At 44.9% G+C, this 20,405-nt stretch overlaps 2 protein-coding genes across 2 annotated transcripts in view; both read right to left on the bottom strand.

The window, feature by feature from the left end:
- The window catches only part of cyyr1 (cysteine/tyrosine-rich 1), an 8,854-nt gene extending 8,092 nt beyond the window's left edge, over nt 1-762 (bottom strand). Inside the window, exon 1 of the mRNA XM_081361862.1 lies at nt 58-762. Within this exon, the coding sequence (XP_081217988.1) occupies nt 58-127 (70 nt within the window). The 5' untranslated portion in view covers nt 128-762. The remainder of the gene's footprint in view (nt 1-57) is intronic.
- Nucleotides 763-5,927: 5,165 nt separating this feature from the next.
- On the bottom strand, nt 5,928-13,516 carry adamts1 (ADAM metallopeptidase with thrombospondin type 1 motif, 1). Its single transcript, XM_081361850.1, has 8 exons — nt 12,672-13,516; nt 10,954-11,294; nt 10,742-10,874; nt 9,503-9,960; nt 9,234-9,420; nt 8,971-9,149; nt 8,185-8,360; nt 5,928-7,715 (listed from the first exon to the last, which is right to left on the bottom strand). The coding sequence occupies exons 1-8, from the start codon at nt 13,255-13,257 to the stop codon at nt 7,001-7,003; spliced, it is 2,775 nt and encodes a 924-aa protein (XP_081217976.1). The 5' UTR covers nt 13,258-13,516; the 3' UTR covers nt 5,928-7,000.
- Nucleotides 13,517-20,405: the final 6,889 nt, after the last annotated feature.

Here is a 20,405-nt window from a genome sequence, read left to right as displayed (position 1 = left end):
GTTTCATTGAACTACTTCCTGGTTGTTTGTGTGTAACTTCTGAAATATATACGTTACCGGTGAATAAGCAAAGCAGCAGCGAGTCCCGCACGAACTTCCAACTCTTCTGTAAACTCGGATTTTCCATAATGTTCCCGTAGATTCATGGAAAACAAACGCGTCTGACTAACTTCCACATGTTAGTTGATAGTTAATGTCTTAAATCTCACTGTAAACGAACCGATGATGAGTCTGTGTTGGTCTGACTGTCAGTCTCAGGCGCTTAAAATAAAGGAACGCTTTTATCCATAACGCTCCACGTGTTCCACGCGTCTCTCAGAACTTCTCCTTTGACTCCTTCCTCTTTGTCTTTAACTTCTTCCTTGCGCTATTTTCTTTTCTTCGCTCGCTCCCCTCCCCCAGGAACTTCTGTCTGTCAGTCTGGATGCGAATGAAGAAGAGCCGCCCTCCTCCATCCACAGTCACGACTCATCATAATCATCATCTTCATCCTCACCATCATCATCAGGAACAACACACGAGCCGCACGACCATTCTGGGAACGCGTTGGCTCTTTTCAATAGCTGCAAATTGCGGCATCATCTTCTCGCTGTAGTGAGTCTATATTTAGGTCTCTCGATCGTGTTTTCACGAATCCTCTTTGTGTGCATTTCAACATCCCTGACCTGAACCAAACATGAAGAGTAAACAAGAGCACCTCATAAACACGAGCTTCGGATAGGATTTATAGTCCCGAGGTTTCATAATGTATCCATCTTAATCTGTATAAAAATATATAGGAAACAATAATGTTGGTCATCTTTTTTTATCAAATCAGGATGTAAACAAACTCAGGATTGGGGAAACTCACCATTAAAAACGTGCATCCGAAATGCACCCTTACAGTAATAGCCTATCTATAGTGGGTTCAATAACCTAAACCTACTCGATCATAATTACATAGTGGTTGACATAAGATAACATTACCATTAAGCTATTTGAATGTTCTCTAAATGTTGAAAACAGTTTTTTAAAAATGTTTTGGCTATATGCAAATGTTAAAGTCCCCTGTAGTCAATAATTGTATCCCTTAAAACTTATCCTTGATCACCAAAATGACATATTTAAACTTTATAACCTTGGAAAAAAAAATTCTTTATGCTTTAAAATATCTTGACTGTAACTCGACACCCTTGCCTCATTTAGTATGCGCGGTTCTATGAATATGCAAATGAGCCCCGCCTCCACTCACTCCCTCAGCTCAGAGATCCACTGGTTGACGATCACACGTTGATCTGATTGGTTACAAGGTAGTTTGTGACGTCAGAAACACGAGCGATTTCAAAGCGTGTGTTTGAGACTGTCTTTGGTTCACTGCAGTTTTAAGGAGAAAATACTCAGCAATGCTGTCCACTTATGAACTTACACATGGTTTGTCTTAAAGCATATTAAAAACACCACATAGACATATAAACAACATTAAAAGCTGGATTTACACCACAGGGGGACTTTAAGGGAACATTCCATTTTATCATGTTGCAAACATGTTACTTTTGAATGTTCTCTGAACATTCCGATTCTGAAATAGCAACATTTTAAAGATTATTATCCAGCTAAAATGTTTCAGAAAAAAAGTTACATGAACAATGTATAGATAAGGTTTTTGTGCTAACGTTTTGAGAACATTATTAACTTAAAATTTAACATTACTGAGTACATGCATATTACATATTTACATTTGCATCTTGTTTGTTTCACCCAGTGTAGTTTTCAGACAGTCAGAGATAGAAGAGGCCCTGCTATCATGGTGTGTGAACTCAAAGTCACAGATTATTTTGCAGGGCGGTTGGTTGTATGTATTATTCAGCAGAAGCGCTTCCACTTGAACCACCCTTGTAACATAATGACTAAACCCAACAGTGTCCTCTTGAATTATTAAAGCTTGTTATATAACTAAAGACTTCCTCGTTATGACCAGTGATGTGATTATTACCTGTGCTGCTGGAAGTGTCTGTCGTACAGCTGTTGAGAGTACTAATAAATACATCTGAATTAATTTAATTTAATTGATTTAATTTGGCCCAGTGGACTTTTAATAATAATAATTATAATTTATTGTCATTGCAATGAGATTACATTAGAGCATCAATCGACAGTGCAATTTCATGAAGTGCAAGATAGCATATTTTGTAAACAGGGCACAGCGACAAATAACCAACTAGGAAAATGGTATATGAGGCGAAGAATCACTAGTAACAAAAAATTAGTATAATTGTGTGTGCTGCAGCGATGCAAAGTCCAGTTCACAGTTATTGCAATTATATAATATGCATAATACACGGATTAAGTGAGATCAACAGTTGCACAAAACAGGGCAAAGCCACATATAACAACAAGGAAAAGGGTATATGAGGCGAAGAATCACTATTAACCAGAAAATGTGTATAATTGTGTGTGCTGCATCAATGCAAAGTCCAGTTCACAGTTATTGCAATTGTTGGATAATGTTAAGTGAGTGGATTAAGTGAGAGGAGGAGGGAGAAGGGAATGGTGCTTATTCAGCAGTCGCACTGCCCGGGGAGTAGAGGCTGTTCGCCATTCTGGTGTTTCTGGCTTGAAGAAGAGACCTGTACCTCCTGCCCGATGGTAGCAGGCGGAACAAGCCGTGTGCTGGATGGAACCCATCTCTCATGATGTTGTGTGTCCTACGCAGACAGGAGGAGGTGTACACATGTAACCCCACCACCCGGGTCCTACTCGCCCCGCTCTGTGTGGGCCTCGAACCCAGGTCTACGGCGTGAGAGTCAGGCGCTCTAACAAGGAGGCTAAAGACTGCAGCCTCTAGCGCTAGAGCGCCTATTGAGATCAGAGGAGTGAGGTTTACTCACACAGCGACTACTAGCTGGCCTCCATTACACTCATCCCCCTAAACCTCACTCCCATCCGGGTCACGGCACCAATGTAACCCCTTCACCCGGGTCCTACTCCTTACTTACTTTCTACTCGCCCCGCTCTGTGCAGGCCTCGAGCCCGTGTCTCCGGCGTGAGAGTCAGGCGCTCTAAGGGCGCTTTCACACTTGGTTCGATTGCCTGTTCCGAACCAGAGTACGATTGCTCCCCCCTCCCCCTGCCCCCGATGGACTGTGTTCACATTATATGTATCCGAATCGCGGTAGGCTAGCGTCACCAAGCTGCACCTGACGCGTAATCGTGTTGCTTGGTAACCGCTATGAATGAAAAGGCGTCAAAATGGATAGAATTGCTCGCTTCACATTTGTTCTTTTTTTTTAACCTTTGGTTTTGTTTTCAAAGAAGAGATACAGAAACATACTTGCGTCTGTCTGCCGCAAAAGTACTAAAACCGTTCCAAAGACAGCGGGCTGTCCGCCAAAGACAATTTTTTGCGGAGACAAGCAGAAATTATCTCTCTGCTTGCAATGTGTCAATCCCGCTTTTCATCAGGGTGAGTGTATATACACACACGCACGAAAGAGCTAACGTTATTAAATTATACGTCATCAAAAGCGGTTCACTTCCGCGATATGGTACGATTGCGTTCATATCAGCAGCGAACTGTACTGGAGTTCACATGAACCGTTCCCCAGACCACCCTTTTTAAGCAGACTTCGCGGGTGCGCACCCGAGTTCGGAAGACAGCATTCACATCATCCAAACGAACCAAACTCTGACGTCATTCGAACCCGGGTGCGCACCAAAAGTGCTAGTGTGAAAGCACCCTAACAAGGAGGCTAAAGACTGCAGCCTCTAGTGCTAGAGCACCTATTGAGATCAGAGGAGTGAGGTTTACTCACACAGCGACTACTAGCTGGCCTCCATTACACTCATCCCCCTAAACCTCACTCTCATCCGGGTCACGGCACCAATGTAACCCCTCCACCCGGGTCCTACTCGCCCCTGCTCTGTGCAGGCCTCGAACCCGTGTCTCCGGCGTGAGAGTCAGGCGCTCTAACAAGGAGGCTAAAGACTGCAGCCTCTAATGCTAGAGCGCCTATTGAGATCAGAGGAGTGAGGTTTACTCGCACAGCGACTACTAGCTGGCCTCCATTACACTCATCCCCCTAAACCTCACTCTCATCCGGGTCACGGCACCAATGTAACCCCTCCACCCGGGTCCTACTCGCCCCTGCTCTGTGCAGGCCTCGAACCCGTGTCTCCGGCGTGAGAGTCAGGCGCTCTAACAAGGAGGCTAAAGACTGCAGCCTCTAGTGCTAGAGCACCTACTGAGATCAGAGGAGTGAGGTTTACTTGCACAGCGACTACTAGCTGGCCTCCATTACACTTATCCCCCTAAACCTCACTCCCATCCGGGTCACGGGACCAATGTATCCCGCCTCGAGTTTCGCTCTTTTCTTTTCAGCTTCCTCAGGTAAAAGAGCCGCTGCTGGGCCTTCCCTACAGCTGAAGTGATGCTACTGCCCCAGGACAGATCCTCGAACACAGTGACACCCAGGAATTTAAAGTTGTTCACCCTCTCAACTGCCTTCAAGTGACCAAGGTGGTTTGATTTACGAAAGTCAACTATGATTTCTTTTGTTAAAGAAATAAAACGTTGTCGGGATGATTCCGGTTCACGTGGCTACACGGAAGCGATAAAAATTCTGTATTATAAATTTTAAGGCCAGACTTGTAGTTTGTTAAAGGTTGGTTTGTAGAAGGACTACACGCCTGCAAACATATATATTCAAACGTGCAAACCTAACACGGAATATGCATGTGCACGCCATCAGCGTTCTCACAGGTTCGCGTTTTTAAAGTTTGCGCAGAGAGAACTTAAGGGTTTTCTGTGAGAACGGTGTTGTGTTGGGCCCCTAAGTTAATAACTAATGATCTTTGTGACGGGAGTGAATCAATCAAAACTAACTTTATCTGGACAATAACTTTATTCTAGAGCTGCTATAAAGCCTAAACAATCTATGTTACTTTAATTTCCTATTACGGTATCACTGTAAAGATGCTTTGAAACAATCTATATTGTTAAAAGCGCTGTATAAATGAAAGTGACTTGACTTGACTTTTGTCTTTTTGATGTTAAGTACCAGATTATGCTTTTTACACCACTCTGCTAGTGGTTCAATCTCCTCCTTGTATGCCGTCTCATTGTTGTTTGTTATGAGGCCGAGCACGGTTGTGTCGTCAGCAAATTTAATGATGTGATAAGGAGGCGGATCAGTCATGTGTGTAAAGTGTGTAGAGTAGTGGACTGAGCACGCACCCCTGAGGGGCACCAGTATTGATGTATATGGTGTTAGAAACATGCTTAGCTATTTTCACACAGTGAGAACGGTTGGTTAAAAAGTCCAATATCCAGTAACATAATGACTTGTTCAGTCCAAGGTTACACAGTTTCAGCAGTAGTGTTTGGCCGTATTGTACTAAAAGCTGAACTAAAGCCAAACAGTCTCCTGCTGAAACTGGGTTAGGACTTTACTTGTCTTGTTCATAATATGAGCAGCTGTGCATTAATTATTGTCATCATGACTAGATCTGGTCATGTTGTCGCTCTTTTGACTTTAATTTATTGTATGCGTGTATTCAAATATAATTGTGTACTTTGTTTGTCAAAGAATGCATAACTTTGTGTTCAGGCTATTAAAGTTCAGTTGTAATGTATTATATTGGTATACCTTATACTTATATCCCTCCTGCTAAACTGTTTTGCTTTACTTTGCAATTATCCACATTTTATTAATCAATTAATAATAAATAAGTGGTTGCTCTTATTTTACCTTGTACTGTATTTATTGTGCAACTGATTTGCATTTGTTTATATATGAAATATAAAGTGAAATATACATTCATAACAAATTACCCATATTAAAAATATCATTATATGTCAGTCCACCCCTACAGTACCTTCATCAACCCCTAGAGGTCTTCAGACCAGGATTTACACTCGGCAGCCACGCCCAAAATAAGCCAAACAAATCAGTTTTTGATCCACAAATCAATGTGATACTTTATTCATAAACCTAAGATCATAGATATCGTATAAATACTTTAATATAATCTACATCCTTCAGTTATTTCAAAAACAACAATAATAATAACAACAAATAGAAATAAAATATTTATAAAAAAAAAAGCAACAAGATTATATTAAATGGGCTGTACAAAAATAAATAACGTTTGGATATTCTATACAAAAAGACAAACCTCATTACAAAGACACCTTCTCAGAAGGCAGGAGAGGATTACTTATGAAGTAGTAGTAGGAGAGAAGTCCCTCACCATATCTCCACAGACACAATCACACAAAACTAACCCACACACACATTAAAAAACACACACAAACACACTCTCTCCTCAGGTGTAGAACCTATGCTCTTTGGTCACCCTCCCCCTTCAAAAATATGATCCCTCTTGATCGGGTATGGCTTTGCAAAATGCTGAAAATATCAAACTAGGAAGCTAAACGTAAGGCTAATGTGCATTGTTAAACTTAGTTATGAGGAAATGCATAATACCTGTTGTGGTGTTTGATTAGCAGCATGTGTGCCTAGCTGAGGTGAGATATGGCATTGATTTTGGCAAGAAAAATGCATTTGTTAAATATGTGCTTTGAGCCAAAGTGTGCAACTTTTAAACTGAGAACCACTAGAGGGCGTTTTATTGAAAACACCACTACTAATGAACTCCTCTGTCTCAGTACTGCTCTTGACCCTGGTTAAAGACAATATATGTGACAACTTAAACCTATCTGTCTAGTCCAGCTCAGACAGATGGTACAAATGCATAGCTGTTTTATGCACCCGTTCATTAATCATCCATCATACACACCCATGCACACTCAAAATCTAACATGCATGACATCAGCATCCAAAGCAGCAGAGGTGTTCGTATTCTCATCCTCCATCACAGCTGTCAAGACACAGCTTAGTACCCAGTGTTGGATGGGTGGGATTTGATACACTGGAAGAAGTTTGGTTGCAGTCTCAGACCCTTTGAATCCAAAGACCTGTGTTTGTCGGCACCAACTTGCAAGGTTGTTAAGTGTTCAGTTTCAACAGGGAGTCATGTTGCACAAATCCAGGAGAGGTCGTGGCCGATCTTTTGCGTTGCAGCTCTCATTAGGCAAAGTGCTATTATCATGTCCGATGCAACGCAATGGACGCTTGCGAAAGCCTCTTCCACATGTTTTTGAACAATCGGACCACTCCCCGAGGAGCCAGGATGGGCAAGCCTGAAGAGCACAGGGTTGTGACGACGCAGGGCGCAGCTCTTCAGGACAGTCTTTTGACTGACGTCCATAAGCATCAATGCAAAGAACGTCCCGCTTCTGGATCCCACTTCCGCAAGTCTGCGAACAGGGTCCCCACTCACGTAGGACCCATTCGGCATCGCCTGCTACACTAATGGCGTTAATGGACGCCCGGTTTGACCCACTTGGACGTGGAGCGAAGTAGCTGTACTTTACGCGAGGTCTTGGGGAGTCACCGACTGACAACACCTGGATAGTAAGAGCCTCAGGTAAGGGAGCGAAGCTTCGGAGACGCTCTAGTAGTGCAGAGGAACCGCTGTATCGCAGAAGCGCGCCTTTCAGAGAGATGTCAGTCTCTAAAGTCATCAGCTTAAAGTCGCCATTCAGTAGGTATGTGCCATCTTGCCGACGAACGGCTAGGTAGCTATTGTCGTGCCGGCGGCCTCCGGGAGAGCGCTGCTTAACGTCTAGGTGCGTGGCGCCAGCTGGAATCGTCACTATATCTTGGTAGCCCGGTCTAAAGTGCAGAAACAAGCAAAGGTTAGTATAAACAGAAATCTGAGGAGGTGTGTTGGAAAACTTAAACTATCCAGCAAGCAATAGCCGTAATTTCACTGTCTAGGTTAACTATAGACCCGATATAGTCCAGCTATGAGTAACACACTTCTAGCCAAAGTAACCTTGAATTTGGTTACATGTCATTCTTGCCAAAATAACTTGCAAGATGTATGATATTCCATCGTGTAAGCAAAGTAAACAGTGATTACAAGGTGTTTGGTTTCATTTTTTCTCTCATTTAATTTTTGTATCTAATTGATGACTAGTCTATTCTTGGGCGATGGTTTAGAAGTCTATAAAATTTTCACTGACAGCCCAAATTTTGCTTTGTTTTAGCCTAGACGTCTGGGCTGTGTTTGGACGGCTATTTAGATGCCTTTTTAACGCAAAATTGCTTGCTGGGAACTGGTAACAGGTTGAGGACTTACATGGAACGTTCCATCGATCCAGAAACTTTCTTGCAAGTAGATCCGTCTCCTCCACAGATGCCGCACTTGTCGAAACGTTTGTTGGAGCCAATGACCCGATCACAACCGGCCTTCACACACTGGCCTTGGACACAGACTGAGGTTGAATCTGGAGTGCATGGTGTTCCATCGGCAACCTGAAGGCATTGGAGGAGGGGTGTCACAATACAAAAACGCAACAATATGTATCATGGATAGTTCACCCAGAATAAAAATGACTGTGTGAGAAAAAAATTCAAGAGTTTTCAGAGTTTTAGTGTCAGTACTACATTAAACTACTATATATAATGTTGAATATAATGTATAATAATGCAATGGGGGAATATTTGCGGGTCCTGATAATGCCAAATGTCTGATGTTACCAGTAAAAAGTGGCCTACATTCATTTTAAATATATCTAGGTCAAGCATATTCGTCTAAAATAATTCTGTATTTTCAGCTTCAGAATCATGAATATTTTTATTCTGGTGTCTCTATTGTCCTGTGCTTTGGGTTTCCAGCACCAAGTCCAAGCCTATTCATTTACACCCACAATTTAATATTAAATTTAGCATTTTAGTCAACATTTTATCATATGTCTTGGAGTATCAATATCGTATCGTGAGTTCAGTATCGTGTTATGTATCGAATCGTGACATGAGGGTATCGCTACACCCCTACATTGGAGAGAACCTCGGATTACACTAGCCTTGCCTCCACCAAACCATTATTAGATCAAATCTTGATGAAGGTAATAGAGACACTCACCTTTGGCTTCAGAATGAAGAAGTACCCGGTTCCCTTTGCCCGGCACACCAACTTGCAGCGGTCCTTGGGAGAGACTCCTGCATACTTCGGTACCCACTCGACACCGTCTCCTGAGCCGAATGACACCTGAGAGGAGATGTCATTGTGGGCCAAACACTGTTCCTCACGGAAGGTCAAACCTGTGCAAACAAATACAGTTGAGTATAAAGCAGCTTGCATCTGGTTGCATTGGTTGCAGGAACAGTAACAAGACCATCCCTTACCATTGCTATCAGGGCAGGTCTCGGTGTTGCAGGAGCGGTACTGAATCCTCTTGCCCTCACAGTATTTCCCTCCATTTTTGGGTTGGGGATCGTCACAGTCCCTAAAAGAGTATTGCACACCTCCTCCACAGGTACGTGAGCAATCTCCCCAAGGTCCCCAGGTTCCCCATCCGCCATTGACTGGAGTCTTTAAAAGAAACAAGAAATTGTCAGTAACAAATCAGAATTACACTATTTCTGGCAACAAATGGTAACCAAATGGTGTTTACCTGATATCTGGCAGCTTCAGCCTTGCTCAAACATCGTCCTGCCATACAGTAGCTGTCAGACCCGCAAGATGTCCCATCGGCCCACGGAAAGTTCTTGGTTTGGCAGACCAGGAGTCCATTTGAAGTCGTGACGGTGCACCAAAGTGCAGCGCAAGTGGTGCTCAGGTCAGGACAGTGCTGGGACTCCTCTCCAAATGTGAGACGGCACTGTCTGTCGGCATCGTAAACCAAACCTGGCAGAGCCTGGGGCAACTGCTGAGGCTTCTGGGGCTTGTCCAGTAAACACTGACCATGGCCATTATCCAGGAATGATGTGACCATCACGGCACTGCAAGGAGACCAGGGCTGAAGCTGGTCCAGATTTGACAAGGTCGAGGCCATCATGTGGGCGCTCCACTGGTCACCATTAACACTGGCACACTGTTTGGCATCGTCATGCGGCATGTTGAACACGTGACCTACAGGAGAAATCATTATTGACATTATTGATCAATCATTATTGAGAAATCAAAATCACTACACAATTGAATACACTTACATATATATACTAGCTGTGTTTGAATCACGATAAAACATGACCGCTTCACCCAACGGTTCTATGTATCACTACACAACACCCCTAGCGACCACTCTTAGCCACGTAAACATATGTTTGTTGTCATTGATATTGTTCATTGAAGCTTATAGAGAGATTGAGTGAGCGAGTGTACCTGTATTTACAGTAGATATAGCATTTTCCTTCAGGTCAGTCCTATATTCATAATAAAGCATCCTTTTGGATGTCCGCTGCGATATCTTGTCCTTTTAACAGTTAAGGGGTTTTCCGTGCCCTAGTCATTTGTCAGTTGTGTCTTGCTTCTCCGTGTTCACAAGTTTCATTCTTTTCAATATAAAAGTCTTCTTCTACTGACTGACTCACTCATTTAGACAGTCTTTGCCGCCATCTAAAGGCGAAATAATGTAACTTATGTTACTGTTCACGGTCAGGGACTATTTTTTCCAGCGGAAGGAAGGCTTTTAGTGGTTTTACTTCATGAAATTTGGGCTTTAATATTTGTATTGTGTGGTAACCGTTTTATAAAAGCAATAAGGTACTCGAGGCTAGTGCTGTATCTTGAATACACGATACTCTGCTTCACGTCGAGCCTAACAACGCCCTTCAGCCATGACTTATTCACAATACAGCACTAGCCTCGAGTACATTATTGCTTGCATGTAGAAACATGGGGATGTACCTACCAAGCTCATGTGCTACGGTAAAGGATGCCTGCAGGCCGTCATCTTCAACAATGGAGCAACTCCGATCCGGATCGCACACGGTTCCCACATCCGCCATCCCCAGAGTGTCACAAGAATGAGCTCCACAAAGATCCTGCACAATTCACAAATATGAGCCATGGCACATAATATACTCAGATGAAACCAGGTGTGGTATATTAAGTGAGATTTACCTGTCTGGTGAACAGCACTGCAGTGTCGTAGTGCTCCGGGTCCCGGTCACTTGATGGGTTGTGCTGCTTTTGCCACTGGCAGAAGTTCCTAAGGGTCAGCGCCGCATTGGTGGACACCTGGGGGCCGTGCTCTTCATCATACACAACCAGCAGCTTCACAACTGCCAGAGTGATTGAGTTATGAATGGTAGGGTGTCGATACAGACGGGACGCCACCGCCATGATGGTCAGCAGATAGGGTTTGAGCCCAGCTCCATGAAACTCTGCCATTGACTGGTCTGCCACAATCATGATCTCCAAATAACGAGGAGTGGACACAAAGCGACGGGATCTGTGGTGTGCTGGAGGATAAGGAAGACATATTCATATTAAATCATATTCAGTCTTAGGGCACTCTTTTTTAAAAACCTCATGAAATTACTTTTCCCATGTTGATGATCAAAAGATCTTTATTTGAACTTGATTTACATCGTACAATCGTTGCACAGCCCTAGTTTGATCACAATTTCCTGCTTCCTATTGCTAGTTGGTGTCAGGTGATATTAAGGGGAGGGACATTCTCATTCCAGAGTGCACTTTATTGGACATACATTTATATATGCCTGTGAGTGCAAGATGATGAAATCAATAATTTTGGTCTGTTTAACTGAAATTGAAAGATGCGTTTAGACGCCAAATGTACTTTTATGAGAACACTCTTAACAATAAAGATTCCAATATATATATATATATATATATATATATATATATATATATATTTTTTTTTTTTTTTTTTTTTTTTTTTTTTTTTTTGCAGTGATGCCATTGAAGAACCATTTTTGGCTCCTCAAAGTACCTTCTTTCTTTGTATAAAGAACACTTTAATAATCTAAAGGACTGTTTTTCACTGGAAATGTTCCATTACTGTTAAATGTTTCCTTAATGGAAACATCAATGCCAAAAAAGAGCGCCAGAACGCTAATAAACATAAATGCAATTTTATTGCAAAAGATTAAGTGAGATGTGATAAGAGAGAGAGAGAGAGAGAGAGAGAGAGAGAGAGAGAGAGAGAGAGAGAGAGAGAGAGAGAGAGAGAGAGAGAGAACTGTGTCCTTAAAAAGATGGAAAGCTATTGGGAGTTAATGCTTGCTTGCTTCTTTATTTGACTAAGCTTCTGCTCCGCCCTGCTAATAACCTCTCCAAAACTTGCGCACTTTCACGACAAACGTTGGCGGAAATACAAGTCCTCCGGTGCGGATCTGCGCAACATGCGGTACCAGGAGGAGAACTTCCACGTCTCTCCAACCCAAGCCCATTCTCTCCCCAGTCCCACCTCCCCCAACCCACGTCCCCTTCCCTCCTCCTGCGTATGTGGAGAGATTTCTGCCCTCTCCAAGTTAACCCTCGCCTCGCTTTTTTTGAAGAAGGCTCTTCTGAAGAGCACTTTAGAAAAACGCGGATTCTTTAAGACTTGCATCTGTGCAAACAGCAATCGACTTTTACGCGATTTGGCGCGTAAAAGGTTAAGACAGACGCAGGACTTTTAAACCTGCTTAATTCGCTCCTCATGCGCCAGCGCGCGCCGAATGACGCGGAGTCACCGAGTTTATTCGGGTTACCGGAGGCGTGCATGAAATATTACCGGAAAATCATCTCAGTCTCTCAATAATAGCCTCATAAACGTCTATAGTATAGATACAAGATAGATAAAAAATGAAGTTTTATTCTGCAATATTTACCTTTAGACTCAGATGGCTCTGTATCGGATTTGGTTGCAAATGGTTTCTCGGAGACCCGTTCCTCCTCCTCGTTCACCCCACACTTAGACCCGTTCTCCTCAGCCAACAGCCCCCGTTTTCTCCTGCGGATGACATGGATGTCTCCATCTGAAGCCTGTCCGGTGGTGTTTGCGGGTTCAATGAAGTATTCTTCGCCCCCGACATAGAAACCGCCTCTCAGTCCATTGCACAGATTGATCGCCGCAGCGGAAAGTTCTTCTCCGTTCACGGACCCCGAGAAGAAGCACCGCGCCTGTCCCGCGCTGTCAAACTCCTCGGACTCCGGTTTCCCCACCATCTGGAACACAAACCCAGGCGCTAAAAAGGTCTGATCCGGTTCCAGCACCAACTCCATCTGATTTCCAAAGACGTCCAAGCGATAGATGCGTTTCTCGGATTCCTTTTCCCGTGCTTCTGCTGAATGGGTCGGTTCGGTGCCGTGCGAGTCGAGCCGAACCGGCACCACCGTGCTCTCCTCCCACGCGCTCTGCGCCGCGTTTACGCACAGGGCTGCAACCAAACCCATAACGACGCGCAAAAAAGACATTATATTCCTGTTGGGTGAAAGACAAATAAAATGATGCACCCGATGGAAATCCTTACAAAGTTTTAGTTCTTTTGAGAATTTGACTCCCGAATCACCAGAAAACTGCAATAGGTACCAATCCAGAGCTTCAAATGGAAATAAATAAAATAATCGCAGTCTCTAGCAGCAGTTGAAAACAAGACGAGTCTTAAAAACCATCAAAAGTGGAGAGTTTCCCTTACTGTCTCCTGGAGTTTCAGCTCTTTCTCTCCTTCTGTCTGAGAAGTGAGAAGCGTCTCTCTATATATGCTCCCGTGCAGGACCACCCCTTTCCTGAAGCCCCTTTGATCCACACTGAACCCGAAGCTAGTGCGTAACAGAGTGCTGGAGCTCAGCCACAATCATCAATCATCACAGGACAACACTTCAGTTCTGACCCTTTTATTACTCATTCGAAATCTTTATCTGTCTATCTGCATTTACACGACTTTTAGAGTCCATTCATATTCTGAGAGAATGAAGTGCACTAATATGACAGTTCTGTCTCTAGGAGTGAAGACAAAATATATATATATGTTCTAAGTACATATTCATGAAAGTACTGAATGTTTTCTGAACGTTCTAAACTTCCAGGTTTTTAAATGTTTAAATTCGAACGTTACATTCTAAAGTATCACTCGGCATACAGTTACTTTTGAGTGTTCTCTGAACGTTCTAAAACAAATAGTAACTTTCTAAATCTTAGTTGTAACATTTCAATGTAACATTTGAAACGTCCAACAAGAGAAAAACGTTCCATGAAAACAATTATTAAAGACCAGATAACTTTGAACGAACGTTTCTGGAAGAACGTTTGTTCATAACTTTGAGAGAACTCCTGACAGAAGCCGGGCCGCGGTGCTGTTAAGGTGGACCGGCTCCTCTCCTCCAGAAACGCTTCTTGTGTCGGACAGGAACTCCATTCAAAATTAATTATGTGCGGATTATGGCTCCCGCCTCACAGTGTCGGAGGAAATAGTTTGTGTCTTGTGTTTAATGGGCCAAATTTAATTTAAGCGGTCGGTGACCTTCTGAAAGAAAGTAGCTTACATGCCGTCCGAGAACAAACCCAAAGTGTTCTGAATGAAAGAACCACAATGAATATCAAATGTGGACTTACTGAAAATGAAGATTCACCGGCATTATAGAATAAAACTTTACATGTCATTGTTCTGAAGCATATGCTTCAGACATTATGCTTACATTAAACATTTATGCAGAGTATCTGACTTTGAGTGACATATAGGCAACAATACGTTCATTTATGCGTGCATATGCAACTTATTATGAACTAATAAATAGTTTTCAGTCAATCCTCAAGTCCAGAGAGTTGAAAGTCCACCTTAAATGCTTTTAGTGTCATTTGGAAGTTCAGTGTAACTCCAGCAGAGAGCAGCAGAACACAACAGTTCATTCGCTCTTGTTGCAACCGAGAGATTCATAATATGGAAATAGTTTTTTTTAATATACATTTTTTTAAAGAGTAGGCCTATAGGTAGGTCTCTAAATTAATATCAGATAATAAAATTGCATCTACGATAATTGTATGATAATAGGATAACATTACACACTGTATTAGGTTAAACACCCACTTTTACAATATATATTTTTTATTATTAATTTGGAAAGAACTATAATTAAAACACGATATAAGAATGTAAATGGTGCGGTTTTCTGTTAATGTTAATGTTTAGTTTTCTGTGTTTAATGTATTTACAGTAATGTTAAGTTCAGCAGACAGCAGGTGGCGCTCCAGCATCATTTATGATCAGCAGCAAAAACTAGTGTAGAATTATAGTGTTATTAAGTGTTGTTTTTTTTTTTTTTTTTGATTGAACAATATGTCATGTACAAACAACATGGCAACCAAAATACATAATTACACTTTTATTACTTTTAAAGTCATGTTCTTCTATTGTAGTGCAAGTGTTTCAGCGCTACAAAGGCAGTGACGTCACTGCTTTATAGAGTTCACGCTTTATGCACAATTATGCGGATTTTAAAATAAATGCTGTTGTTACTAACCTTCTTGGCGACGTGTGTGTGTGTGTGTGTGTGTGTACACGGCGAGATTAAACACTCTGTAATAAATAGGCTACTCAGGAGTGACACCCTATTTAACTACAGTGTGTGAACGTGGTCTAACTGAAGTGGATGTGATGTCAGAAGAAATGTTATTGATCCTTTATAGATCAGGAGACTCTTCTCTGTGGGTTTCATGACACGTTTGAAGGTGTTTCTCCAGAAATTCATTAGGAGAAATAGAAACAGCGAAATGAGTCAATCTTCATCCAGATTTAAGAGCAGCTCAGATCATTTGAGATCTGAGAGTTGATATTGATATTTTATTGCAGACTTCAGTACAGTTTGTTCTGAAAACAGCGATTAAGCAGTTTCATCCAGTAGTGGTGACCAGTAAAACAACTCTAAAAGAGAGTAACAAGTCTGTAACAATGTTTGTGGAGTAATTCGCCATCAGTGTATTATTTATTATCAAGTATTATCAAGTATGCAGATGATTCTGCCTTAGTGAGCCTTTACTGGATTTCTTGACTGGAGTGAGAAATCAAATCTCCTCTTAAAGGCCTCCAGAACTAAGGAGATAGTTATTGATTGAGAGTGAGAGAGCAGAATATAACACATCCTACACTCATTAATGGGGAACAAATTCAATTAGTAACAAATTATAAGTACCTCTGCATAGTTTTGGATCATAAACTCAAATTAGACTGATTATGTAAGTAAGAATACACAACAGAGGTCGTATTTCTTAAAGAAACGACTGTCTTTTAATGTCCATAACTGAACATATGATGTTTTATGGAGCTTTTATTTAAAACGTTTCTGTTTGAGTTGCTCATATGATAATGCGTCAGAGGCTCAGAAGAAATCACTAAGAGAAGTAGTAGCAATGACAGGCAAACGTTTGGGAATTAAGTTAACAAGTGTAGAGAGTATAAAGAGAGAGTGCAGAATAAAGCTAACATCCCTTATCTTATGCTTTTGAATTCTCGATGCATGAAAAACAGGTCCAAACTATCTTTCATCCCCAAAGAAATTTGATTTTTTAATTCTTCGTCTAGTATTGATTAATGGTCAGCTGATTTGGTTATCCTAAATTAGATTTATTTGCTTTAAATTATTGTTTGCATATGCCTCTGATCATATGTTGTTTTTGTGCTAATTGAGCTGTAATATCTGATTTAAACCTGTTTTTTTTTTTTTGTGGTGTTTAATATATTATTTGGTGTCATATAATGTTCACACTGTTTAAATTTCACATAAATAGCCAATAATGCATTTTAGTACAGAGATGTGTATGCAGATATTGTCAAAGTAAGTGTCGATAAATACCAGGTTACCATGTGACAACTTACCCCATAGGGCCAGCGTGTGTTAAATTAACTTATGAAAATATAAATTTCTTTCCTGGGAAATAACAGAGATGCTCAATAGCAGAAATTACACCTATAAACCCGGTCCAAAAAATATTGACTGGAGTGAAAAGTGTGACAACTTGCCCCGTCCTCTTGATCTTGATCAAATCGGAATTAAAATCAGTTCTTGCAGTCTTCCAGTTTAAAGTTGCTCTCAAAGCAAGACTGCTCATTTAAGATTTAAGATGAAAAAGATGATGAAATACTTACTGAAGCGTTGTGTTTAGTGTTACGTTTAATAAAGGGTTAGAAATATCACCCTCCGCTCTCGTTTACTACTTTAACGACCTGAGATGGATGTTTATTGGTTTCATTTAAGAAGTTAGAGATGTTAAAGGGATGGCTATGTCATCATTTAATCACTCGCAAAAGAGTAATGTTGGTAACCAAACAGTTTCTGGTCCCCATTGAAAAAATAAATAAAAAAAATACAATGGAAGTCAATGGGGTCCTGTCACGGGACGGGAAAATGGTGAAGCGAGGATTCAAGTGCAGGAAGTAGGGTTTTAATAGACAATCAAAATAAAACAAAACTACAAACAGAACCTCCCTGTGAGGGGGGGGGGAAACAAGACAGGTCTCAGGTAAAACATGAACACGAGGGAACATATATACAACGAACCAGCACAGGACTGCAAACACAGGGAGACTAAATAGGGAACAAACAAAAGAAGGTAACGAACAAAGCAGGTGGGAAAGATAAACCAATAATGAGATAACGAGATGGGAGGGGCTAGACAATTGACATGAGAGCACATGGCACAAGGAAAACAAGACAAGCCATGTGCTCACAACAACCCAGACAAGACACATGACAAACCCGACACTGTGACATAACCCCCCCTCTACGGAGCGGCTACCAGACGCTACAAGACCACAACACAAAACAAGAGTCCAGGGTGTGAGGTAGAACAGTAGGGCATCAGGGGAAGGAATGTGGCCAGGTCCATGGAAGGGAAACGGGGACAGGGAGTGACAGTCCTTCAGGCAGCCAGGGCGGAGATGACCATTCATCGGGCGGCCAGGGCGGAACAGACTTTCCCTCGGGCGGCCAGGGAGGAGCAGACGGTCCCTCGGGCGGCCAGGGCGGAGCAGACGGTCCCTCGGGCGGCCACGGCGGAGACGGCCCCTCGGGCGGCCACGGCGGAGACGGCCCCTCGGGCGGCCACGGCGGAGACGGCCCCTCGGGCGGCCACGGCGGAGACGGCCCCTCGGGCGGCCACGGCGGAGACGGCCCCTCGGGCGGCCACGGCGGAGACGGCCCCTCGGGCGGCCACGGCGGAGACGGCCCCTCGGGCGGCCACGGCGGAGACGGCCCCTCGGGCGGCCACGGCGGAGACGGCCCCTCGGGCGGCCACGGCGGAGATGGCACCACCGGCTCGGGAACTGGAACAGACACCACCGGCTCGGGAACTGGAACAGACACCACCGGCTCGGGAACTGGAACAGACACCACCGGCTCGGGAACTGGAACAGACACCACCGGCTCGGGAACTGGAACAGACACCACCGGCTCGGGAACTGGAACAGACACCACCGGCTCGGGAACTGGAACAGACACCACCGGCTCGGGAACAGACACCACCGGCTCAGGAACAGACACCACCGGCTCAGGAACAGACACCACCGGCTCAGGAACAGACACCACCGGCTCAGGAACAGACACCACCGGCTCAGGCTCAGGAACAGACACCACCGGCTCAGGCTCAGGAACAGACACCACCGGCTCAGGCTCAGGAACAGACACCACCGGCTCAGGCTCAGGAACAGACACCACCGGCTCAGGCTCAGGAACAGACACCACCGGCTCAGGCTCAGGAACAGACACCACCGGCTCAGGAACAGACACCACCGGCTCAGGAACAGACACCACCGGCTCAGGCTCAGGAACAGACACCACCGGCTCAGGCTCAGGAACAGACACCACCGGCTCAGGCTCAGGAACAGACACCACCGGCTCAGGCTCAGGAACAGACACCACCGGCTCAGGCTCAGGAACAGACACCACCGGCTCAGGCTCAGGAACAGACACAGGCTCGACTGCGGCCATCTTGTCAGGGGACCCAGGCTCGGCAGGCGTGACGTGAACAGGCTCGGCGGCAGCCATCTTGTCCGAAGACACAGGCTCGGCAGGCGTGACGTGAACAGGCTCGGCGGCGGCCATCTGGTCCGAAGACACAGGCTCGGCAGGCGTGACGTGAACAGGTTCGGGCGGCGGCCATCTTGTCCGAAGACACAGGCTCGGCAGGCGTGACGTGAACAGGCTCGGCGGAGGCCATCTTGTCCGAAGACACAGACCCGGCAGACGTGACGTGAACAGTCTCTGTGGCGGCCATCTTGTCCGAAGACACAGGCTCGGCAGACGTGACGTGAACAGTCTCTGGCTGGGCAGATGTGACGGATCGCTGGGGTGGTGCAGGCAGTGCGAGCAGCTCGGGTGAGGCCAGTAGAGCATGACACCTGGGCGGCGCGGGCAGAGCAAGACACCTGGGCGGTGCGGGCAGAGCAAGACACCTGGGCGGTGCGGGCAGAGCAAGACACCTGGGCGGTGCGGGCAGAGCAAGACACCTGGGCGGCGCGGGCAGAGCAAGACACCTGGGCGGCGCGGGCAGAGCAAGACACCTGGGCGGCGCGGGCAGAGCAAGACACCTGGGCGGTGCGGGCAGAGCAAGACACCTGGGCGGCGCGGGCAGAGCAAGACACCTGGGCGGTGCGGGCAGAGCAAGACACCTGGGCGGTGCGGGCAGAGCAAGACACCTGGGCGGTGCGGGCAGAGCAAGACACCTGGGCGGTGCGGGCAGAGCAAGACACCTGGGCGGCGCGGGCAGAGCAAGACACCTGGGCGGTGCGGGCAGAGCAAGACACCTGGGCGGTGCGGGCAGAGCAAGACACCTGGGCGGCGCGGGCAGAGCACCTGGGCGGCGCGGGCAGAGCAAGACACCTGGGCGGTGCGGGCAGAGCAAGACACCTGGGCGGCGCAGGCAGAGCAAGACGCCTGGGCGGTGCGTCAGGGACGGCAGTCACCTCCGGGATGGTCTCCGTGTTTGGAGCCACCGGACTCGGGACCACCGGACTCGGGACCACCAAAACAGTTACGGAGGGAGCCTTTCTCCTCCTCCTGTGTTTTGGGACCACCGGAACTGGGACCACCGGACTCGGGACAACCAGACTCGGGACCACCAGACTCGGGACCACCGGAACTGGAACCACCTTACTCGGGACCACCGGAACTGGGACCACCGGAACTGGGACGGGGATGGCCTCCGGGACAACAGCAGGCTGCCTAACAGGAGGACTCTCTCGTTGGACCAGATAGGCGATGAATCTCCAGAACGTCAAATGCTCCAGCCCTGCCATTGTCCAAACATCTACAGGCTCCTCAAGGGCGTAATTAAACAGGTCCTTAAGGGCCATTTCACCCAGCCCCAGCCCATCTGCAGCGGAGCAAAATTCTAGGGCAAAGTCCTTCACATTTTTCCCTTCTTGACGAAGAGAACTTAAGGCGGTGAACTTCACAATGCGTTCATAACGCGGGCAGAAAATAGGAGAGGCTGGTGGCTGGCGTGAATCCTTCCGCTGAATCCTCATATTGGCTGGTTCGTTCTGTCACGGGACGGGAAAATGGTGAAGCGAGGATTCAAGTGCAGGAAGTAGGGTTTTAATAGACAATCAAAATAAAACAAAACTACAAAC

Source organism: Scardinius erythrophthalmus, assembly GCF_964197995.2.
Source record: "Scardinius erythrophthalmus genome assembly, chromosome: 3".
Taxonomy (NCBI): domain Eukaryota; kingdom Metazoa; phylum Chordata; class Actinopteri; order Cypriniformes; family Leuciscidae; genus Scardinius; species Scardinius erythrophthalmus.
This window is presented reverse-complemented; position numbering and strand designations above follow the sequence as displayed.